The sequence below is a fragment of the Epinephelus lanceolatus genome, chromosome 2, assembly GCF_041903045.1.
Source record: "Epinephelus lanceolatus isolate andai-2023 chromosome 2, ASM4190304v1, whole genome shotgun sequence".
NCBI classification, from domain to species: domain Eukaryota; kingdom Metazoa; phylum Chordata; class Actinopteri; order Perciformes; family Serranidae; genus Epinephelus; species Epinephelus lanceolatus.
In genome coordinates, this window is record NC_135735.1 from 315,283 (window position 1) to 335,215 (window position 19,933).

The 19,933-nt window shown below is 41.4% G+C and overlaps 1 protein-coding gene across 1 annotated transcript; it reads right to left on the minus strand.

The window, feature by feature from the left end:
- Positions 1-11,858: 11,858 nt before the first annotated feature.
- Positions 11,859-13,686, minus strand: LOC117254852 (chymotrypsin B). The gene is made up of 7 exons (XM_033623292.2): positions 13,535-13,686; positions 13,247-13,350; positions 13,050-13,129; positions 12,702-12,783; positions 12,436-12,616; positions 12,212-12,345; positions 11,859-12,123 (listed from the first exon to the last, which is right to left on the minus strand). Exons 1-7 carry the CDS (start codon positions 13,584-13,586, stop codon positions 11,962-11,964), a joined length of 795 nt encoding a protein of 264 aa, XP_033479183.1. The 5' UTR covers positions 13,587-13,686; the 3' UTR covers positions 11,859-11,961.
- Between the last annotated feature and the right edge of the window lie 6,247 nt (positions 13,687-19,933).

Consider the following 19,933-nt stretch of genomic DNA (forward strand, 5'->3'; position numbering starts at 1 on the left):
TGTGATGAGAAGTTATACATAGAGATGTAAACAGGATGTAGTAAATATATGTGTGTGTGATGAGAAGTAATACACAGAGATGTAAACAGGATGTAGTAAATATATATATATATGTGTGTGATGAGAAGTAATACACAGCGATGTAAACAGGATGTAGTAAATATATATATATATATATGTGTGTGATGAGAAGTAATACACAGAGATGTAAACAGGATGTAGTAAATATATATGTGTGTGATGAGAAGTAATACACAGAGATGATGTAAACAGGATGTAGTAAATATATATATGTGTGTGATGAGAAGTAATACACAGAGATGTAAACAGGATGTAATAAATATATATATATGTGTGTGATGAGAAGTAATACACAGAGATGTAAACAGGGTGTAGTAAATATATATATGTGTGTGATGAGAAGTAATACACAGATATTTAAACAGGATGTAGTAAATATATTTGTGTGTGATGAGAAGTTATACATAGAGATGTAACCAGGATGTAGTAAATATATTTGTGTGTGATGAGAAGTTATACATAGAGATGTAACCAGGATGTAGTAAATATATTTGTGTGTGATGAGAAGTAATACATATAGATGTAAACAGGATTTAGTAAATATATTTGTGTGTGTGATGAGAAGTAATACACAGATGTAAACAGGATGTAGTAAATATATATGTGTGTGATGAGAAGTAATACACAGAGATGTAAACAGGATGTAGTATATATATATATATGTGTGTGATGAGAAGTAATACACAGATATGTAAACAGGATATAGTAAATATATATGTGTGTATGATGGTAGAGATCAACAAAGTTTCATCATTTTTTCATCCATTTCGTATTTTCTGATGTATTGATCGATCTTTATTATAAAATATTTTGATATATATTTCTCAGTTTCTCAGAGTCCGAGATGACGTCCTCAGAGGGGTATTCCAGGTAGGAGGTTCAACAAACTCTAAGTCTATCCCTGAACTCTGAGTTGACTTACTCTGAGATGGGAAACTCTGAGTATCCGGTTCCAGAACAGCTGATCTGAGTTAGTTCAGTCAACTCTGAATATGTTCACTCTGAGTTAAACCGACAATAAAAAGCCATCATCAATGGAGCTCCGACTCCACGATTCACCATGGCAACAGGTAAATAAAAGACAGCGCCTCCATTTTAATCCAGTGGATGTAGAGATATTAATGCATGTGTAGCAGACGGTGCACATTTATCTTTAAAAGAAGAGCCTGAGTCAGAGCGAGGAAAGTGTAAATAAGTTAACCATAAAGTTAATAAAAAAGTTTATTCATCATTTATCAGACTTACATTTCCTTAACGAAGATAAAGTGGTGGAATCTGACTGTGTATCAGGCTGTAGATACATGATGGGGAAAAACACAGGAGGCAGAAGTTTTAAAACATATAGGCTAGGCTATAGATCAAAGACATAAAGACATGACTGTAAACTCACAGTCTGACCCAGTAATAATATGTTTGGTGATTTGCACTTGAAAAGACGTTGAGGTTAAAATGCAGTAGATTTGAAAATGTTGCACATCTATTTGTATCTTGACTCAACAGCATTCAGTGACTTTATTTCAGCTACAAATGTAGTAAATTTAAAGACAGTGAAATGCTGCACCATTGCTCACTCAGAAATATGAACATATAATCCCCAATATTAGGCTATAGGAATTATGTTCCATCAGTGCGACCAGTGACATCAGTGACAGAGATCATTAGTCATTGATACTACGTGTCTAAAGCTTCATACCCATTTTTAAAATTTAAATAATTAGACCTACACATTATGTGCAATAAACATTTGGGAGCTGCTCTAACAGACTGACAGTCTGATCCTTGTGCACAGTGTTATAAAAATAATAAATATAAAAAGGACAGAGGTTTGATTCTGAGCTGAGGGTGAATTCTCGCTGTGTAATATTTGAATGTAAAGACAAAAACTGATGTCCAAAGAAATGACTGATGTGCATAAATTCAGCAACTTAAAAACACACACAGAGCCACTCATCATCCTGAGACAGTGAGTATAAGCAGAAAGAGCTCTCAGCTGAACTTTGATGGGACACAAAGTGTATTTCAAAGTAAACTCACAACAAAACTCATCCTGACTAATCTCTGATCTTTGATTCAGGCTGAAATCATCAGTCTACTCATTGATTATTGATTGATAACTGATGATGAACTGATCGTATCTGTTTGATTTCACTGTAAACTGAGTCTCTTTCTGTTTTGGACTGTTGGACACAGAAAGACATCTGGGGGGTATTCCAGAAAGTGGGTTATGTGAAAACTCAGAGTAAGTTAACCCTGAGATGAGGGAAACTCTGAGTCAGTCACCATGGTAACAGACTCTGTGAACATAACCTGCTCGCTGACAGGTTTTCTTCAATAAACCCTGAGTGTTTCTCTGTCTCCTCCCTCTTACACGCTGTTTCATTTCCTCATTCATTCAGTCCGTGTCAAAGCTTGTATCGAAGTGCATTCATTAGCGGAGATTTACCATCTGTCACAGTCTAAATCCTGCTGGATATTAGTTTGTTACTCAGGACTGTCTTAAACATCACCTTCACACAAACACACAACACAAACTGCTTCACATGATGAAACTGAAATTAAACAGACACAGTTTAAAGGACACAAACAAGTGAACACGAAGACCAAACTTACAAGAAAAGATGGTGAAAAGTTGACAGAATAAAAAGAATCAATATAAACAGGAGGTATAAAATAAGTTTAAACAAACAGAGATTAGAGCTGAGATGTTCCTCCACATTAAATAAAGTTTATTAACAGTCTCTGTTCTGTCAGGACCTGCAGCCTTATTGACTTTATCTTATTTCACACATGTAAGACTACTGTGTCCCTGACTTCTGTCAAACATCAGCACCTTACATCACTGATGTACCTGTTAGTAACACTGTCTCTGATAGTGTTTGTTAATACTGTTAATACTGTATATCCTGTGTGCGTTGGAGAGCAGCAAGGTACAAGTTTCTATTGTATAAAAACACACTGGTGGTTTTTTAATGTATGTGACAGAAACTTCCTTAAACTCCATGAAGAGCAAGCGACGGGTTGACTTGAGGTCAGACTGATCTCACAGCTGGAACATTTACAGATGTTTATTTCTTGTAATTTGAATTTAAACCCATCCTGACTCACTTTGGTTAAAAGCATCTGACCAATAAAATGTGACCTGGTGAAGTTTTATTGGACGGTTTTTTTCAGCAGTTAATCTGATAAACTGCACTAATGAAACCAAACCACCTGAAACATGTCACCAGGATCAACTTGTCTCTGTCAGTTCAGTTTGTCTGATGTCACAGCTCGCCTGTGTTGATTGGAGTTTATTCAGGTCACCTGTTGAATAGGTGAAGGTACTAAGCTTGTTTGAGATGAACTGCGCCTCACCTGGAAAGTAGACAAGAGCAGGCGGCTGCAGCGGGGGGCGGTGACAAAAAGCCGTGGTGAAGTTGGACAGTTTCCAGCAGCCTTCAGTCCATACAGGAAGTCACAGACACACTTACATCCTGTCTGGAATGATGTCAGTTCATTAAAAAAGTGATCAGACCCATATATCAGTTTGTTTTCAGTCTCCAGTTGTTTTAATTATGATAGATTAATTTATTAAAATGCTTTACAGGTGATCTGTAGTTTATAATAATAATAATAATAATACATTTTATTTGAAAGCGCCTTTCAGGACACCCAAGGTCACTGTACAGAAAATATAAAAACAAAGATATAAAATACAAGATAAAAGACAACAAACAATAAAAAGGGAGGGGGGACCGTGTGAAGCAGTTTAGAGAGAGTAAGCAAGTCTGAACAGATGAGTTTTGAGTTTAGATTTGAAGATGGGCAGGGTGGCAGAGTTACGGAGGTCAGGTGGCAGTGAGTTCCAGAGTTGGGGAGCAGAGCGGCTGAAAGCTCTGCTCCCCATAGAGCTAAGGCGGGCAGCGGGTACAGTGAGATGGAGGGAGGAGGAAGATCTGAGGGCACGGGATGGGGTGACAACGTGCAGAAGGTCAGAGAGGTAAGGAGGGGCGAGGTTATGGATAGACTTGTAGGTGTACAGAAGAATTTTGTAAGTGATTCTTTGATTAACCGGGAGCCAGTGGAGTTGCTGAAGGACGGGGGTGATGTGGTGGGAAGAGGGGGTTTTGGTGATGATCCGGGCAGCAGAGTTCTGAACCAGCTGAAGTTTATGGAGGGACTTTTGAGGGAGGCCGAAGAGGAGTGAATTACAATAGTCAAGGCGGGAGGTGACAAGGCTATGGACGAGGATAGCGGTGGTGTGGGGGGTGAGGGAGGGGCGGAGACAATTGATGGAGCGCAGGTGGAAATAAGCAGACCGGGTGATTCTATTAATGTGAGATTGAAAGGATAGTGTACTGTCGAGGATGACACCCAGACTCTTAACCTGAGGGGAGAGGGAGACTAAGGAGCTGTCGATGGAGAGAGAGAAGGTGTCAGCTTTAGATAGGGTGGATTTGGTGCCAATGAGTAGGAATTCAGTTTTATTGCTGTTTAATTTTAGAAAGTTAGAGGTGAACCATGATTTTATTTCAGAAAGTCAGGATGTGAGGGAGGGGGGTGGGAGTGTGGAGTTAGGTTTGCAAGAGAGGTAGAGCTGGGTGTCATCCGCGAAGCAGTGGAAATTAATGTTAAATTTGTGGAAGATATGGCCGAGGGGGAGGAGGTAGGTTATGAAGAGGAGGGGCCCCAGGACAGAGCCCTGGGGCACACCTGTGGTGACTGGGGAAGGGTCAGAGGAGAAAGATTTAAGCTGTATGAACTGAGTGCGGTCTGTGAGATAAGAATGGAACCAGTGAAGGGGGGTGCGGATGATGCTAATTGAGGAGAGTCTGCTGAGGAGGATGGAGTGTGAGATGGTGTCAAAGGCCGCACTCAGGTCGAGGAGGATGAGAATGGAGAGTGAACCGGTGTCAGCTGCAGTGAGAAGATCATTGGTGATTTTGATAAGTGCAGTTTCAGTGCTGTGACGTGGACGGAAACCAGACTGGAAGGGTTCATACAGACTGTTTAGAGTGAGATGTGCGTGAAGTTGGGAGGAGACTATTTTTTCAAGAATTTTGAAGATGAAAGGTAAGTTGGAGATAGGGCGGAGATTATTGAAGTCGTTGGGATCTGAACCAGGTCTTTTCAGGATTGGGGTGACAGCAGCAGTTTTGAAAGCTGAAGGGACAATACCGGTGGACAGTGAAGAGTGGATAATGGCAGAAATGAGGGGAAGCAGAGAGGAGAGGCAGGATTTGACCAAGGTTGTGGGGATAGGGTCCAGCAGGCATGTGGAGGGCTTAGATTTGCGGATGAGGTCGGATATTTCAGAGGCATTTGGGAGTTGAAAGGAGGAAAAAGGCTGACTGTAGAGGAAGGGTTCGGGTGTGGAGAGAGGAGGAGGGTGTGAACAGAGGTGCTGATGAATGGAGTTGATTTTATCATTAAAGAATAGCATCAAGGAGTATGTAGTTTATGTTCATTGTTCATGAATTCTGCTGTAAATCAGCATCATATCAGTTTGACCTGTTCCCTCAACTACACAGGCTGAATACACTGTGTTTGAATATAAGGTTCATATTTTATACAAGACAACAGCTTTCATTAAGGCTCAGTCAGATACAGTCAGGGCTTCACATCTGATGTTATTTTAAGAATCCTCACATCCCACTGACCACCAGTCTCTGTTCTGCTAAATACTTCAATAATTAAAACAGTCCAGTGTTAATACACAGTAGACTCTGTGTAGTTTATGATGAATGTATTCAGTCTCTGACGACTAAACTTCACCATCAGTCACACATGTTTTCTGTTCACAGAATAAACATTCAGATCAGACAAATACAATCTTAATGTCCAAGATTCAACAAAAATGAAAAGTTTATCTAAAACGTCATATTGAGTCGACATCTGAACCAATCAGCTGTTAGATCAGGTGAGAGTCAGAGCAAGTAGGGATGAAGTCGGACACAAAACTAACTGGCATGCATTGTGCTCCGATGGCCGGTGATTGAATCTGTGCAGGCCTGGCTCATCTCCAACAAAGAGCATGGACACCAAGAGACGAAGCTCAGTTGAATTTTTGCCAACAGCCACTAGGGGCGCTGCAATAGTGCTGCCGCCATTTTGGACTGTTGTGCCCAGACAACATGCAAGATGTCAAGGAGAGAGGAGAAAAAAAGTAAAAGAAAACAGTGTAGTGCAATTAACTGCAACAACTATCAGTGGAACACCCCGCACCTGGCCTTCCACCGTTTCCCGAAGGATACCGACAGGTAAGAACTCCTGAGGTGTAAGTTTTAAAGTGTTTTAATATCAATTTAATATGCCAGTTTTGTTTTGTTGTACATATATATATATATATATATATATATATATATATATATATATATATATGGCCTCTTGGACCATTTATATCAGAACTGATTACTGCTTTAGCATTAAAATATATCATATTAAAATAGCCTATATATTATTATTATTATTACTGTCCCCTTACTGTACAAACTGTAAATAAATCTTTATTCCTGACTGTGTGACGTCGCCATTAATGTGTTTCTAGTTAAAATATTGTTTTTTTTCAAATTATTTTTTTGGTAGATTGGCTTATGGGGTGATTTTGAAGGAGTAATGAAGTTAATCTTCTCATAAGTGGATGTAATATGTAGAGATGCCATCTAGGCCGTTTTTCCTCGTTTTGTTTTTTTTTAAGTCTATATTTTGCTTTACAAAAACGTGAAAAAGCAGCTGTGACCAAGCTATGACGAGGTGAGTAGCACTGTAAGCATAATTAATAGCGATATACTTCAGTTTGTCTGTGTGTTTTTGTATGCAAGCGGGTCTGCTGTGGTCTGCTGACAGTCCAAAATGGCGACGGTAGGATGAAACCATGGGCGAGTCTGTTGCTATGGGGCGTTCTATTGAGCTTCGCCTCTTGGTGTCCATGCTCTTTGTCTCCAATGAACCTACAGACTGATGATTAGGAGCAGAGGAGAGGAAACACACCCTGGGGCCCGTCTGATCCTTCATCAGTCAACAGCAGACGTCATGTTAATAGACGTCAGACAGAAACTCTGGTCTCTCTGATGTCTCTGTATTTTACTGTCCAGCAATCACCTGTAACACTCACAGACTTTATTCTGGGATTTTATATAATGCTTTACTTTACTGAGACCCAGTTTGACCCCGACACCATATATATGAAAACACATTTGACTTTTATTAAAGAGGCATTTGTTTAATATTTTTCACTGTAAAGGCTCTCGTGAGAATCATTTCGACAAGTGAATATGTTTTATTTTTATTATGTGCTCGGGCTCTGAGACGTCTTTACAACCAGCTGAAATCTGGAGAATCAGTAACACCAGCAGTTCCAACACTCAGTCCATCATTACACAGTGAGTCAAACAACAGGACACATCATGACGTGTCTGCTGACTCTGAGGGAGCGTCCACAGTTTGTCTCGTCTCTTTGAACTCTTTAAACCGTTCACACACCTGAACTGAACGTCTCAAACAAAGTGACACATTCAGTTTGTGAAACTCTCAGATAACATTAAAAACATTCAACAGAACAAACATTTCCATCAAATTAATTTATTCAGTCAGTTGGTCTAAAAACACATACAGCTGTCAGTGTGAGGAGCTCCGACCTCTGACCTCTGTCAGTACTTTACATAGTTTTAATATTCTGTGTCTGTGTTCTTTTCTCCAAAGATTTTTTTACTCTTCACTCATTTTACTTAATGTTCAAGTTTTTCTGTTCATGTACAGCCACACCTGCTGCTCCACAATAACCATTCATTATAAAGCTTCTGTTATTGTGGACTTTATTCACCACAGAACAAAAATAAAATGTCACTCAAACCCAGAAATGCTCACAAAGTCAGATCAGTCAGATGCACCTGCATTTGTATAGCACTTTTTACACTATGATTCACATTCACACGTTCATACACACGTTCATACACTGGTGGCTGACGCTACCACACAAGAGGCAACCTGCTACTCAGTTTTAAGTCACTCACACACTGATGGAACAGCCGTCATCAGGAGCACTTTGGGATTCAGTGTCTTGCTCAAGGACGCTTTCTGCATGCAGACTGGGGAGCCGGGGATCGAACTGCTGATCTCCTGATTGGTGGACGACCAGCTCTTCACAGCCGCCCCACATTTTTCCAGGTCATTTTAATTCTGACTGAATCACTGCAGACACAAAATCTGTGACCACTTCCTGTTTTTAAGTGTTTTAAACTCAGAGATGCTGAATGAAGATCTGTTTTTTGTCTCTTTGATCCGAGCCTGAAAATATTAACACACAGGTGGTGTCTTGTCTTGTCTTGTCTCGTCTCCTCTCCTCTGCTCTCCTCTCCTCTCCTCTCCCGGCTCAGGGCTTCAGTTGAGGTCACATGGCATGATGTGGACTCATAAAATCATGCCATGGCTTGGCTGACAGACATGACAGACTACACAATGGTCCATGACCAATCATCAGTGGTCACCTTTCACAACGTGTGTGATATCATCAGATTATTCTTGTTCTGTTATTATTATTATCATGATTACCTCAGACACTGTGTCTGTTCATATTCCAGCTGAGCTGTGTTGTGGAAATTCTCTGCTGCTGGTGAATAATGAAATAGAGACTTCTGCCGGCTGACAAGGTTTTTATTTTCTTTGCAAAGAAAAGGTCAGTCATCACACGAGCAGTCAGAATGAAGAAAGACCCCGAACATAGGAAAGCCTAAACATTTATACCTGAGGAAGGCCTCTTACGGTGTGTTTCACACCCTTCTGTCTGCGGCAGGGAGCAGTGCCCCTACCCATTGTTTTCAAACTCTTTCGTCTGTCGCAGCTATTGGCTCCGACCCCCTAGGGTGTGTTTCACACCTGGCGTATCCTGCAGGATTTTGTATCTAGGTGTGAGGTTAAGAGGTCTAGACATTCTGAAGTATTTGAAAACACAAAGAATGCACAAAGAAAATGAAATTACAATTACAGCTGTTACTGTAGTGATGTAAAAAGTGTCACCAGATGGGCGGAGCTACATTTGAAGTACCACATGAAAACCATGAAGTCACTGAATCCTCCACAGGAAGTTCCTGCAAATGTTTCACAATGAAAGCCTTTTTAGAAAATGAAGAGATTCTCTCAGCTGAAATGATAAGGGACTTTTAATTTGAAACAGAAACAGGAAACAGAAAAGTCTTTTTTGTCAGAAACAGAAAGTGTTGAGTTTGATTAAACTAAGAACAGAATGATAAATGGTGTGGTGTGTTTGAGATGCAGTTGGTAGCCTCTGCAGCTGTGCTGAGTAAAGACCCAGACACTATCTGTGAGTTTGATTCCTTTATATCCTCCATTATGAAGAAAGAACATTCTTTGCTAGCTTGATGCTAATGGCAGTACTCAGCGGGTTGATAAAGTGCCTCTGCTGTTTCCTCTTTACTCTGTGTGCTAACGTCCCTACAGGAAATATCTAAAAGGCTGGGCTGTTGTTGTCCTACAGTTTCCATGGCGACAGACCGCTCTGTGTTCCTATTGGTCAAAGTGACGGCTATGACGGGAAAAGTCGTGGAAGACAAAAAGAAAATCAGACATGCTGGACTTTCTGTTGACATGTCAGACATGGCGTTGGTAGTCGTCTACTATGACACACTACATGGGATAAAACAAGTGATTATCACGCATGAGACTTGCTGTCGCTTACGATCGGTGCCGACACCGTACGTCGTTGCGTCGGGCTGTAATAAGGCTGATATCATGTCATGGCATAAGATGAAGTGTAAATACTCTGAGGTTTGGTGGAGATGAGTTTGAGACCAACGTGACGTCTGATGTTTTTATTCTGTCAAAAGTTTAAAGAAATAACTCAGTCATGAGAAAACGTTGTAGATTAAAGTGTGTGTTCATGCTGTAGAGGAATGAATGTGTGTGTGTGTGTGTGTGTGTGTGTGTGTGTGTGTGTGTTGGTGTGTTGGTGTGTTGAAGGTCAGTTGGTTGACACGTGTGCGTTTCCCAGCAGCAGCAGTGTTTATCAGCAGCAGCTGGACCTGAACATTTCACACACGTTGCATCAGGACTCGACCTGCAGAGAAACACGTGAACATAAAACCTGTCTGGATACTCAGTAACATAAAGTCTTATCACTGCGTCAATGTCACATCTCCTCATTAATTAACTTTATTAGTCTGACGTGGTGACGTCATGTGACCAGCAGCTGGTTCAGTTTTATGTGTAAATGTCAAACATCAGATTTGATCTGAAAACTGTATCAAAATGAATTTAAATCAGTGACAAACACAGAAACAGTGGACTCAGCATGATGTGAAGTGATGTGGCTGTGAGACAAACAAACTGCTCCTGATGTTAATATTTATTCAGTCATTAATGTAAAAACATTTTATATCAGCCGGTCAGAGAAGCTGTTTGATGGAGGAAACATTTGATTTCAGACTTGATTCTTTTTACTGTGTGTAAAGTGATTCTGTAGAATCTCCTATCAGAGTCAGGAGGACACGCACATCTGCAGATGGAGCAACAACAACTTGACTGATAAAGTCAAATGTTACTCAGATTTTCAGCATCACTGATGGACGGTGGGTTCACGTGTGACACGACAGTAAGCTCTACTGTAACTGCAGAGGTGTGTACGTAACGTTACGTCCACAGAAATAAAACAAGTGTCATTCTCTAACTTTTAAGTTACAGCTAAAAAGCTGGATAAAGAGTGTTCATAATGTTTTGTCTCAGCTGATGATCTGTATCGATCACAGACTGAATACTGACTACAGTTACTCAAAGCAGTGATTTGAAGGTGATCTTCAGAACATAAACTGATCCTGACCGGGTGAGGTCTGCAACATCAGTTACTATGGTGATCTGTCCAGGTTAGAAGAGCGTCACCTTCGTAGGACGTAAAACAGAGGGATGTCGTATGCTGTAAAGCCCTGTGAGGCAAACTGTGATTTGTGACATTGGGCTTCATAAATAAAATTGATTGATTGATTGATTGATTGAAAACTCTGACGTTAGACTCAACAAACCTCTCTGACACACTGATGGTGCTTCCTGGTTCAGCCCCCTGGTGTGTCAATGTTACGCCCCACCCATGGGTGGAGAGACTTCACTGCAGCCATGTGAAGAGACTCGGCAGACTTTAAGGGCACGTTTAATTAACCAAACATCACTCAGACAAAACAGCTGAAACCAAAGAGACCTCAAACACATTCTGTGTTAGCAGATGTAATAAGTTACTTCACAGTATCAGCCAGAAGTGACCATCACCTATTATTCTATAATGACACAACACGACACAGAGACCTTCAGGGATTTTTTTTCTGATGAAGTGGTGCGGTGTGAATGAATGAAAAATGAAAACGTGTCACATGACATTCTACATGTAATGATATCACCTGAAATCCTGCTGAACACATGGTATATTACTGCGTCACTGCTGAACCATCATCATCCTCACTGTGACCTTGTCACATGTCCACATTTGGTCATGGACAAGCATCACCTGTGACACATCCAGGAAGCTGAACAGTTTCTTTCCTGATCACACACTAAATCTTGTATTTTGTCTTAAATAATGTTTTAGTGGAGCATGTTACCTTTTCCCCTCTGACACTAATGACTTCTTATTAATACATTTATGTTTATTGCAGTTTGTTTATTTTCTGAAGCCTCAGCAGGTTTCTGTCAGATCTGTTTAATAAAAGAGAGGTTGTTGTTTAATGAACAGCTGAGTGCCGTCATGAATTAAATCTAAATGATACTTTAACACAAATAAAAACAACAAACAGAGTCAGTGATGTTCAGTGTTTTTATTATCGTTCAGTGTCGACACACTCTGAGGTGGGAATGCCGGGCTGGGGTCAGGGGTCAGGGGTCAGGGGTTGGTTTGCTGCCTCTTTAGTTGGCGGCGAGAGTCTGGTCAACCCACCCACGCAGCTCGGTGACACGGGCGTAGACAGCAGGAGTGGAGGTGGAGCAACGGCTGCTTCCCCAGGAGACGATACCGACCAGAGTCCAGGCGTTGTCCTTCTGACAGACCAGGGGACCGCCGGAGTCGCCCTGAAACAACAACCACACATGTCATAAACAACAAACAAGTAAACAACAACAAAGATCCATGAACACACGTGAGTGGGCGGGGCCTCACCATGCAGGAGGTGGCTCCGTCTCCTCCAGCGCAGATCATCACATCGGAGATGTTGCTGCCCCAGTGTTTCTTACACTGCTCGTTGGACAGCAGTGGCAGAGCGGCCTGCTGCAGCTTGTTGGGAGTACTGGGAGCTGTGGGACAAACAACAGCTTAGTCCCACTTCCTCCTCCCTTTCACAATAAAAGCACAGAATAAGAGGCAGGACGTGGGGGGGGTCTCACCGTTGTAACGGGTCAGGCCCCATCCGGAGGTGACACAGGTCATGCCGGCGGCAAAGACGTCAGTGGTCTCGGCGAGGCAGACGGGGGACACGTTGGTGCCGAGGCGGGCGGGCGTGGCCAGCTTGATGAGGGATATGTCGTTGTTGATGGTGCGGGGGTTCCACCCGGGGTGGGTGAAGACCTGGGGGGAGGAGGAGGAGGGGGAGGGGTCAGAGGGCGGAGAGGGTTGTGTTCTGGAAGCTGATTGGCTGATGGGAGGTTCTCACCTTGGCGGGTTTCAGCACCTGGATGGCCTCGTTGGAGCCATAGCCCTTATCGTGCTCTCCAACAATCACACGGTGGTAGGTCCTAACAGGAAACAGGAAGTGTGGATTTAAAGGGCCAGTTCACACAAATCAAAGACACTTCCTGTTTTTTTCTTCTTCTCTGTTTTTAAACTTGAAACTGCAAAACGTCTTCAGTTTATTAATGATGTCATCGTCACGTTCAGACTGAGGCATCAGGCAGGCGATCTGCTGACAGGAAGTGATCATCATCCCCGACAGAGTTGCTATGTCTCACTACAGTAAAACTATAGACAGGAAGTGGGCGGAGCCATGTTGTGTTGAACTGACCTGACGTTGCAGTGAGCAGCGGTCACAACCCAGTTCTCATTGATCAGAGATCCTCCGCAGAAGTGGAAGCCATTAGATTGCTGACAAGAAACAAACTGAACTCAGTCACTGAGGAGGGGGAGGAGGAGCGGAAGAGGAGGAGGAGGAGGAGGAGGAGGAGGAGGAGGAAAAGTTGGTGCTGAGGTCAGGTGACTCACCTGCAGAGACACCTGCCAAGGCCAGGAATGAGGAACGGCCTCCTCACCGTTGACGATGCGGGCGTAGCCGGTGACCTGGGGGGGGATGGCAGGGACGCCGCAGCCTGAGAGGACGACAGGAGACAGATGTTAAAGGTTGAAACTCTGTGAACGTCTCAGGAAGCAGACACCTGTCCAGGTGTGAGGGGAGCGGCGGAGGCTCAGGTTTTAATCTGAGAATCTGTAAAATTTATTTTTTCCTCTGTTAAAGTTTATAATCTCAGTTCATCATTGAGGTCAGAGTCTCACCGTAGGCGGCGCTGACGAAGGCGAGGCAGGAGACGATCCAGAGGAAGGCCATGGTGACGATGATGATGATGATGTGCTGAAGGACTGAGCTGCTCTTTTATCCCTGGACTCTGCTGGGCCTCAGCCAATCGGAGCGCTCTGAGGTTTGTGCAGCTCAGCCGTCAGCTGGTTATCAGACCAGAGGCGACGCAGCATTCTCACGAGTCCCACACCCCAACCTCCTTCTCTCTGATTGGCTGCTGACACCTGCACGACACAGAAAATGGTCAGCCCTGGTTGTTTTCACCCAAACTGAAGAATGATCAGTCGGTTTTTAAACAAGTTCACAGAAAAATGAAATCACAAGAAGGTCGGTGCTGCGTCCAAAACTGTCTCTGCTGTACGGACCTGATGTTTGTGACGTGTCCTGTACGGACCTGATGTTTGTGACGTGTCCTGTACGGACCTGATGTTTGTGACGTGTCCTGTATGGACCTGATGTTTGTGACGTGTCCTGTATGGACCTGATGTTTGTGATGTGTCCTGGAACCTGATGTTTGTGACGTGTCCTGTATGGACCTGATGTTTGTGACGTGTCCTGTATGGACCTGATGTTTGTAACGTGTCCTGTATGGACCTGATGTATGGACCTGATGTTTGTGACGTGTCCTGTACGGACCTGATGTTTGTGACGTGTCCTGTACGGACCTGATGTTTGTGACGTGTCCTGTATGGACCTGATGTTTGTGACGTGTCCTGTATGGACCTGATGTTTGTGACGTGTCCTGTATGGACCTGATGTTTGTGACGTGTCCTGTATGGACCTGATGTATGGACCTGATGTTTGTGACGTGTCGATCACATTGAAAGAGAGAATGTGAGAATAAATGTCATTGATCACAAACTCTGGATCATAATCATATTAATGTTCATCACAATAATAAACAAAAGATTTTCTGAACTTTAATTAAATGACAGATATTTTATTGTTCACACACACACACACACACACACACACACAGTTTTATGGAAACACATCAGATAACGTCAAGAAACTAAAAACACACGTGTGTTTCAGTGGAGTCGATGTGTGAAACAGTGAAGTCAGAGACACACAACACATGTAAACTCACCAGAGTGAAGATGACATGTGTTAAACGGGCTGTGTGTGTGTGTGTGTGTGTGAACGATAAAATAAATAAAATATCTTTGTTTGTGTGTATACTGAGTCGGTGTAATGAGACGTCAGCTTTCAGCTCCTCCTGTTTTCTTTATCTTCGCTTTTAATGATAAATTTATTTATTGTTTATCAACCAAATTGTTTCAGTTTAGTTGGAAAATTACTGAAATAAACTAAACTACACTAAAACAACAAAAGTCAAACATGTCAATAATACATATATATTTATATATTTATCATCAGGTGACAATATAAAATGATTCTCATGGAAAACACCTCAGACGTCAGTTTCAACATGAAATTAAAAATCAGATTAAATACTGTAAAAAGACAGAAACACAGAACACAAAAAACACAATTAAAATATGAAAAAATATTTTAAAATTTTAGTTTAAAATTTGATTGATTGTAAAAAAGTGTTTTGTTTTTAGAAGTTTCTTTAAACAACATCTGTGACGTCTGCTGAGAAACTCTGCAGCTGACAGGACGCCTAACCTGCTGCTGCTCTCTGATTGGTCCCTGAGAGTCAGGGGGAGGGGCTCAGTGACTGGTCCCTGACAGGCAGGGGGAGGAGCTCAGTGATTGGTCCCTGAAGTTGACCTCTTTCACCTGAGGAGGAAATGAAACATCTTTTCTTTATTTTACTCAGCATCAGATTCTTTGAGAAGATAATTCCTTCTTCTTTGTTCAAGGAAACTCATCTTTAATACAAATGTTTTAATGACTCTGTTTTTACTTTTATCAACAAACAGTTCTTCAGAGCTGTCTGAGTCCAGCAGAGACCTCAGAGGACGGGCCGTCTCTTTAAACTCTGACCCTCAGACACAGAGAGGTGACTGTTACAGTTGTTAACACTGGAGGTGAGAAAAGAGTTCTGTATAAAACCAGGACTGTGTGTCAGTCATGTTCTCCAGCTGTAGGAGATGTGAATCAATCAATCAATCAATCAATCCATCCATCCATCCATCAATCAATTTTATTTATAAAGCCCAATATCACAAATCACAATTTGCCTCACAGGGCTTTACAGCATACGACATCCCTCTTTCCTTATGACCCTCACAGCTGATCAGGAAAAACTCCCCAAAAAACCCTTTAACAGGGAAAAAAAAAAACGGTAGAAACCTCAGGAAGAGCAACTGAGGAGGGATCCCTCTTCCAGGACGGACAGACGTGCAATAGATGTCGTACAGAACAGATCAGCATAATAAATTAACAGTAATCCGTATGACACAATGAGACAGAGAGAGAGAGAGAGAGAGACAGAGAGACAGAGAGAGAGATGCAGGTAATAACAGTAGCTTACAACAACATTATTGAAAGTAATAATATTATAGTTATAGTTCTGGCTACTGTGGTACAATATGTTGAAAGTATGTATTAATATCTGGCAGTATACATGTGTGACAATAGTCATATGTGTATAATAACAGTAGAAGTATGACTAATGACTAATGATGGCAGCAGCAGCAGGAGGCATCTGGCAGGACCACGGCAGCAGCACAACCACACACGTCACGCTGTCCAGGCACCGCTGTGATATGAGTTAATCTGAGAGACAGTGGAGCACAAAGGCTCCGGAGAAGAAGCCGAGTTAGTGACATCCAGAATGGCCGAGTTAGCAAGATGCAGTAATAGAATACGAGAGAGAGAGAAGGAGAGAAGGTGCCCGGTGTATTATAGGGGGTCCTCCGGCAGACTAGGCCTAAGTCAGCCTAACTAGGGGCTGGTACAGGGCAAGCCTGAGCCAGCCCTAACTATAAGCTTTATCAAAGAGGAAAGTCTTAAGTCTAGTCTTAAATGTGGAGACGGTGTCTGCCTCCCGGACCGTAACAGGAAGATGATTCCACAGGAGAGGAGCCTGATAGCTGAAGGCTCTGGCTCCTGATCTACTTTTGGAGACTTTAGGGACCACGAGTAACCCTGCGTTCTCAGAGCGCAGTGTTCTGGTGGGATAATATGGCACTATGAGCTCTCTAAGATATGACGGAGCTTGACCATTTAGAGCTTTATAAGTTAACAGTAGGATTTTAAATTCAATTCTGGATTTTACAGGGAGCCAGTGCAGAGAAGCTAAAACAGGAGAAATATGATCTCGTTTCTTAGTTCCTGTTAGTACACGTGCTGCTGCATTCTGAATTAGCTGGAGAGTTTTTAAGGACTTACTAGAGCTACCTGATAATAGAGAGTTACAGTAATCCAGTCTAGAGGTCTAGAGCGCTAAACCACTGACTGAACCATGGCTGAATGACACCACCCGCACGTCGATCGTCTTCAGATCTCTCTAGATATTTTAAGAAATAGTTTATCTGAATATCAGAGAGCTGTTAAAGCTGCAAAAACTAATTTCTTCTCAAACCTTGTGTCAAATAACAGCCATAAACCTCAGTTTCTTTTTAATACTCTTAATTTGCTTTTAAATATCTGTAATTCTACCTCCATCGTATCTTCTCCTGCACTATGTGAAAAATTTCTTAAATTTTTCAATGACAAGATTTCTGCCATCAGGTCCATTCAATGATATTCTGAAAGCTAATGAAGAAATGAAGGAGAAGCTCTCTAAAGAGATTAAAGAAATGAAGATCAAAAAATTCAACAGAGACAAGCAAGATGCACGTGAGGGCAACATCTACCACTGGAGGAATCCTGAACGCAGCCCCAAGAGACGACCTGCTGGACATCAACAAACTGATCAGTTCTCCTCAGACCAGCTCTCATCAGCTTCAAGTTCCAGTTTTTTATCCAACCGAGCCAGAGAACAGCCAGGCATGTCAGTCAGAAGAAAGGGCCAAGGCAGAGAAAAGGCCGTACACGACGTGGAAAGAAGAGAAAAACCATGGACCCGCTCCTGGGCCCATCAATGGAAGAAGTGACTGTTTAATCTATCTAGTAAGTCTTTAAATGAATCTCATCTCTCTGTGTTAAACAAAGGACTCTCATTTGTGCCTACTAATCATGTCAAAGATTTTGATATCAAGGTAGATCTATTTAAGTTTTTCAGAAATATATGACTAAAAGAGTTTTTCAAACAAAATAGATCCACCTCTGAACAACTAGAAAATGAATGTTCTCAACCTCCTAGTTCTATATTACCTAATGAAAATAAGAATACATGCTTTAGAGGCAAAAGTATGTTTGTACCTCCCTTTAACCGTAGTAACTCCATTGAGACATATTGTAGACTAGTAGAGCAAGATGTTGACAAACTTTTAAAGAATAAACAACATCATAGATCTAATAAAAATCTAACTAAACAAGAGATGGCTGCCCTTAAGGACTTAGAGTCAGACGAATCCATTATTATTAAACAAGCAGATAAAGGGGGAGCTACAGTGGTCATGAATAAAGTTGACAATATTAATGAGTGTCTGTGACAACTTTCAGATGAGACTTTTTATAATGGACTTCTAGGGGATCCCACCCAGTCCTTTAAGAATATTGTCCATGAAACCCTTGAAAATTTATTTCAGAATGGTAAAATCTCCAAAAAAGAATATGAGTTTCTAAAGTTGAACACTCTATTACTCCTACTTTTTATACACTACCAAAAATACATAAAAGTCTAGAACATCCACCTGGCCGACCTTTGCCAGTATTGGCTCCCTTACCTCTAATCTGTCTAATTTTGTAGATAACTTTATCACACCGTTAGCTGAGAACCTTCCTTCCTTTACAAAGGACACAGGACACATAGTAAACATAATAGAATCCATGGAACCGCTCTCAGAAGAGGAAGAGCTGTATTTGGTGTCTTTTGATGTAAATGCCATGTACATATCCATACCACATGAGAGAAGTATTGAGGCCCTGGAGTACTTCCTTTCAAAACACAATTTTATAGGAAGTCCCTCAAAAGAAAGTCTCTTAGAGTTGTCTAATTTAATTTTAAAACACAACTACTGGATGTTCCAAAACACCTTCTATACACAAAAACATGGAGTCCCCATGGGTAGTTCTTTTTCACCCTCATTCTCTAACTTGTATATGGGTTTGTTTGAAGAGAAATTTATTTACTCTAATCCTCCTTACTCTAATGACTTCAAGGACAATATATTCTTATGGAAGAGGTATTTGGATGATATATTTTGTCTGTTTAAAGGGCCTAAGACCCAGTTAGAGTATTTCTTTACATGCCTCAACTCATGTTATGAATTTTTGTCATTTACTATGGATCATGACAAAAATCGCATCAGTTTTCTAGATCTGTGGATTATTAGAGAAAAAAATCACTTATATACAGATCTGTTTAGAAAATCTACCGCTAGAAATACCTTACTAAGAGCAGACTCTAATCACCCTTTACCATTAAAAAATAGTCTCCCTTTTAGTCACTTTTGCAGATTAAAGCGTGTTTGTCAGAAAACAGAGGACTTTGACAGGAACATGATTGAAATGAAAAAGAACTTTCAAAAAAGAGGACACAAAAACTCTGTCCTAAATGATGCTACTGCTAAAATAGAAGGCAAGTCTAGATCTGACCTCTTAAAAAACAAACCTAATGTGAAACCACATGACGGTATAATGTTCACAACAGAATACTCTAAAGATGCAGAACAGGTAAAGGAGATAATAACAAAATATTGGCATATACTTGAATCTGATAACCAACTTAATGATGCATTTGAAAAACAACCCCTTATAGTATATAAAAGAGGTAAAAATCTGAGAGATCACTTGATACACTCATATTTGCCTCCTCCCCAATCAGTACCAGCTCAAACTACCTTAACACCTATCCCTCAAGGCAACCGTCGCTGTGGCTGTTGTAGTCAGTGTAATTATACGCACTGTTGTAGTAGTTTTAAACATCCTCACACAGGAAAAGAGATCCCTATAAAAGGAGTTATTTCGTGCCATACAAAGTCAGTCGTCTATCTTATCACTTGCCCTTATTGTAAGTCATATGTTGGAAATTCAATTCAATTCAATTCAGTTCAGTTCAATTCAATTCAAAAACACTTTATTCGTCCCCGGGGGGCAATTTAAAAGAAGCATGAAGGTAGTTTTACAGGCAGCACATGTCACCGACATTCATTCAAACACAGATAAAACACAAAATTAAAAAAACAACACACAAGTAAAGTGCTTAGTGTAGTACGACTGTAAAGTGCTTAAGTGCATCAGGGTTCAGAGTTGAGGAGCTGGACAGCCCTGGGGACAAAGGTGGCTTTCCTCCGCTGTGTCCTGCAGCCAGGACAGCAGAGTCTGCGTCCGGAGGGGAGCCACTGAAACTCAGAGAA

What these genes read in the sequence shown, in the direction of transcription:
- LOC117254852 (XM_033623292.2), bottom strand. Translation starts at nt 13,586, where the DNA reads ATGGCCTTCCTCTGGATCGTCTCCTGCCTCGCCTTCGTCAGCGCCGCC. An exon ending in CTTGGCAGGTGTCTCTGCAG is followed by an intron (nt 13,130 to 13,246) that starts GTGAGTCACCTG and finishes GTTTCTTGTCAG; the next exon opens with CAATCTAATGGCTTCCACTT. An exon ending in GCTGCTCACTGCAACGTCAG is followed by an intron (nt 12,784 to 13,049) that starts GTCAGTTCAACA and finishes GTTTCCTGTTAG; the next exon opens with GACCTACCACCGTGTGATTG.